This window comes from Limulus polyphemus, unplaced genomic scaffold, assembly GCF_000517525.1.
Source record: "Limulus polyphemus unplaced genomic scaffold, Limulus_polyphemus-2.1.2 Scaffold792, whole genome shotgun sequence".
Classification (NCBI taxonomy): Eukaryota; Metazoa; Arthropoda; class Merostomata; order Xiphosura; family Limulidae; genus Limulus; species Limulus polyphemus.
Genome location: NW_013666402.1, coordinates 329721 through 334257, shown reverse-complemented (window position 1 = coordinate 334257; position 4537 = coordinate 329721). Strand labels below are relative to the sequence as shown.

Sequence of the window (4537 nt, the reverse complement as noted above, 5' to 3'; positions counted from 1 at the left end):
GAGATTACTAGATATAGGGTAGTTTGGTATATATATATATATATATAAGAGGGTGACAACGTTACGGAACAATGTGTGTGTGTAGACAGTGAGTAATTGATCTGCAGACAGAGAGTATTATTGAGCATGTTCGTTGTTATAGCATTTGTTTTAGCGCGATTGTTGAAATTAAGTGTATCGTAAAGTTATATTCGGAAAGAATAAACCAGTTTTATTAAGTAAGGACTTGTGTCGCTAAAGTTTCGTCGGAACGAAGTTACGGAAAGTTAATTAACGAACGGAGGCGTAACAATACTCTAATAATAACGTTTCAATCATTCTCTGTGCAGAATACAAGATTTGTTACAGATGTATCTGTAATAAGATGTTAGTATTAGGCCTATTACACTTTAAGAACATAGTGTTTAAAAATGTAATAGGCCTAATACTAACTATGTTCTTAATCTAGTCCCTTTGGGATTCTCAAGAATTAGAAGAGTATAAAAACAGTATTCCAACCACACTATATTTGTCATATCCATTTTTGATGATGCATTTTGCTCAATCCAGAATCTTCAGGCTGGTTGGGATACAACAAACACAACAAGTGTCTGAACACTATTTATATAGACCATTTGATACCATAACAATTGTTATGGTGCTTATGCCTTTTATGGTTGAAATACTATTATTATACACTCTTCTGATTCATGAAAATTCCTGTGGGACTGGATTAAGAACGTAGTGTTTAAAAATATAATAGACCTAATAATAATGTTTTATGACAAATATAATTGTAATCATTCTTTGGCAGCTTGTAAAAGATGTATACATCATAACAATTGTAATAAGATGTGTATTGAAAGAGCTTCACATGTGTGGGAAAGCACATTATGCCAATACAACAGAAGATTAACAAAAAACAATTTGTAAGCACAATGATATTTAATGTAGAAAACGTAATAAATATTTCGACAGTACCTGTCTTCTACAGAAACATGTAGTATATTTTCAAAAATAAACTTCATTGTGCTAAAAAATCATTGCTTGCTAAATTACTGTTGAAGAATAAAAAAAAGATGGCAATTTACTAATTAATCAATTACAGTTATTAATTAGGGAATTGTTTTTAGTTTACTGGCTAAAGCTTTATGATCAATGGTTATGTGTTAAAATTTTTGGTAAGATTTTTTATTTGGCCATCAATGTTTTCTTTGACTACCAAAAACCTATAAACTTTAAAATATTATTTAAAAATTTTATTGTACACGTTGCTGTCATTGAATTGTTCCATGGTTACGTGTGTTTTTTAAATGAAAACACAACATACTCTAAAGAAATAAACACAAATAAGATAACACAAATTTTCTATCCATGTAGCTAAACTCCATTTTAGATCTTTAAAAGAAGATACAGGTTCAGCATGTAGAAAATATTAATTCTTAATGCAATTGTTTCACATCAAAGGAGCTGATGAACTGTTTCTGAACAGAAGGTAACACCAGGAGATTACATGGTGCATGAAAAAGACAGATGGAAAGTATGGAACAGCAGTGCCTGATCAATCATACATGCAGTAGCATTATCTAAGTTATAGAATTAAGACAGTTGATGTAAGAGGAGGGTATTCAGAATGGGTAAGCATAACTAATGGTGTTCCCTAGTTTTTGGTCTGACTTAGTTCTTACTTTATATTGACGATATTCCAGAAATTGAGATTTCTATAATAAAATACTTGCTAATGACATAAGGATTTTAAGAATATTATCAAATGATTACGATAGGGATTTATTCAGAAGAGATTTGGAAAACCTGTCTGACTGGAGTAAAATGTGCAGTTAAAGTTTAATGTGGAAGTATAAATGTAAGACTGTGTTATCACACAGTAGTTTGAAAAAAAACCTGTCTGCTTACATGAATATCTGGAAGAACTGTTAACTCTCTTCCTGCTGTGGAAGATTTATCACTTCTTTAAGCTGTAACTTGAATTACTGGAAGATAGGTATTACTAGATGATCTATCTTGACTTTCTATAGACCTAGATTTTCTTGGAGAAAGAGGAGAATCTAGTAAAGTTTCCAACCAGTCTATTGTTTTGGGCTTGGGAGATAGAGTTTGGGATGAATCAACATAAATCTTGTGCTTGAGCAGCCTACTTTTGGGTAGGTTACAAACAACATTAAAGATTCATCAAAAGCTCATTCAACTGATAATTTCTAATCTAGTAAATGTGTGAAATTGAGCACAAAAATAAGTTACCTGCAAGAAATATCCACGTTAACAGGGATAGAGCTGCTAGGAGAATATACTGATTGTGCCTGGGGGTAGAGAAGAGGTTGGCAGAAATCTTTTTGTGGGCTAACTTGACGAAATTGATCCCCATATTCCTGGTTTCTTGTAAAACAAACCGGGACAATAGGAGAGAGCTGACTCATGGTTGAATCGGGTTCAGGACCGACTAACATTTCAGTTGCAAAGTTTGCTTGCCCTGTTTGTTGTCCGTTAACACTGACCTGAAGGTTTGACTCACTGGCATAACTATCAGTCATTATAGAGGTTTGTTTACGGTGCTTGGTGCTGTACTTGTAGAAGTCTGATATCTCGTAAGGTTTAGTCTCTTCCCGGGAAGGTTGAAAACGTCCGATACTGACTACATTCACTTCTACACCTGCTTTATGTACTGAAAAAGATGGAGGTGGTGGTGAAAAAGACATGCAATTTTCCATGATCAATGCCTTGTGTGGGGATAAAGTTTTTTCTGTATTGCTCCAAGAAGGTGATTGTAATATTGCTGGAACTTGGGGCATGCCTACTTGGGTACCTGGAAGAACTGTTACTCTCTCCTCTTCCTGCTGTGGAAGATTTACCAGTTCTTTAAGCTCTGCATTTGCAGCTGTAACTTGAATTACCGGAAGATGGGTATTACCAGATGACCTATTTTGACTTTCCATAGACCTAGACTTTCTTGGAGGTAGGGGAGAATCTAGTGAAGTTTCCAACCAGTCTTTTGTTTTGGGCTTGGGAGAGAGAGTTTGAGAACAATCCACAGGAAAATCTTGAGTTTGAGCATTTTTGAGTGAAAACTGTCCTAAATTGCAGTCATCATAAACATCAATGTCTCTGTGCAACTTAGGACTTAATGTATTAAGGTAAACAGAAATTGGGGAAGTTTTCTGATCAATTTGTTGTACACACTGAGAGTCCATGAGCCAGTGGCGTCTTCCTTTAACATTACGATTCAGTTCAGGTATGCTGACACGAAGGTTTTCCACAAAGTTATATTGAGCAACAGACTGGACTAGAGGACTGTTGCCCAGCTTGTTTTCTGAGAAGGAATGTTCAGTTGTTTCAGTTAAACTACTAGATGGATTGTCAAATACAGGATAATCCTCATTTGGATGATAATCAAGACAACCCAAGCTTTGAGAGTCTGGCTTTGAGGAACTGTGGTGTTTCTTGGGATGCTGATAATAATGATGATGGTTGGAGTTATGATGGTGATGAAAAATGTTGTTTACAGTTCTCTGACCTTCCTCCAGGGTGCGGAGATGACACAGTCTTTCATCATAAGAAGGTGATATGTTCATAGTAGGTCGAGAAGGAAGACCTTCACTGGCAAGTCGGGCTTTACGTTGCCGGACACTACTCCTATGACGAGTTTCCAGACTATTGTGCCTAGACATGAGGCCCAAGTCTTGTATTTCTGAAGAATTCAAGGCTAATATATCATCTTGAGTACTGAAAGCTTGACTCGTACGCTGAGTTGGAACACTGTACAGGTTTGAACCCTCCAAATTCAAGCTGGATTCAAATCTGAGTAAAAAATCAAAAAAAGAAAATGTTAGTAGCTCAGCTCCATATGTAAGATCATATAATAAACTTTATGTTAATGAAACATAAACAGAGGAATACCAACTTAAGCATACAAAAAATGTTAGAAGTCAAAACAGATTATATTTACTGTTGAAGTTTTCCCCATATCACTTAAATTCCTAAAATATTTCACATTTAAAAACTCCGAAAATCCAAATATACTCTTTGATTTACAGTTATGCTGAAAATTAAAAGGTAAACTGTTATTTTTTATGGATGCGCTCTATGTCTCAAACTAAGCATACTAGGAAATTGTCTTAGCTTAGGGTAAAGTGTAAAAAAAAGTACTTTCTTTCAAAGATATTCTCAGTCAAGATTTTTTAGCAACAAAAAATGTTTATTCTTTCAAGCAAGGTAGATAAATCTTGTTGTTTACAGATTGAAAACAAATTATTTATGAATTTTCTTTTAACTGGATGATTGCATGCATTAAAGTCTTTTAAGATACATTTGATCATTGTATGCAAGCATACTTTGAAAACTGGAAGGAAAATTTATTTTCTCAGTTTTCTATTTTATTTATCGAGTATAGTGTTAAGAGTAAGATCATATTAAAAATCATTACATTTATACTGCCACACGAGCAATGGTATAATTTGAAATATTTAAAGACTTCAGTATGGAGAATGAAATGTCAACCACTTATCTTGTCCACATAACTACTAAATCCAGTGTGTGTGTGTGT

At 34.3% G+C, this 4537-nt stretch overlaps 1 protein-coding gene across 2 annotated transcripts in view; it reads right to left on the bottom strand.

The window, feature by feature from the left end:
• Positions 1-4537, bottom strand: part of LOC106460545 (FERM domain-containing protein 4A-like) — a 29804-nt gene that overhangs the window by 3760 nt on the left and 21507 nt on the right. For both annotated transcript variants that reach the window (XM_022387285.1, XM_022387286.1), the window contains one exon: positions 2239-3792. In XM_022387285.1, coding sequence (XP_022242993.1) covers positions 2239-3792 — 1554 coding nt within the window. The remainder of the gene's footprint in view (positions 1-2238; positions 3793-4537) is intronic.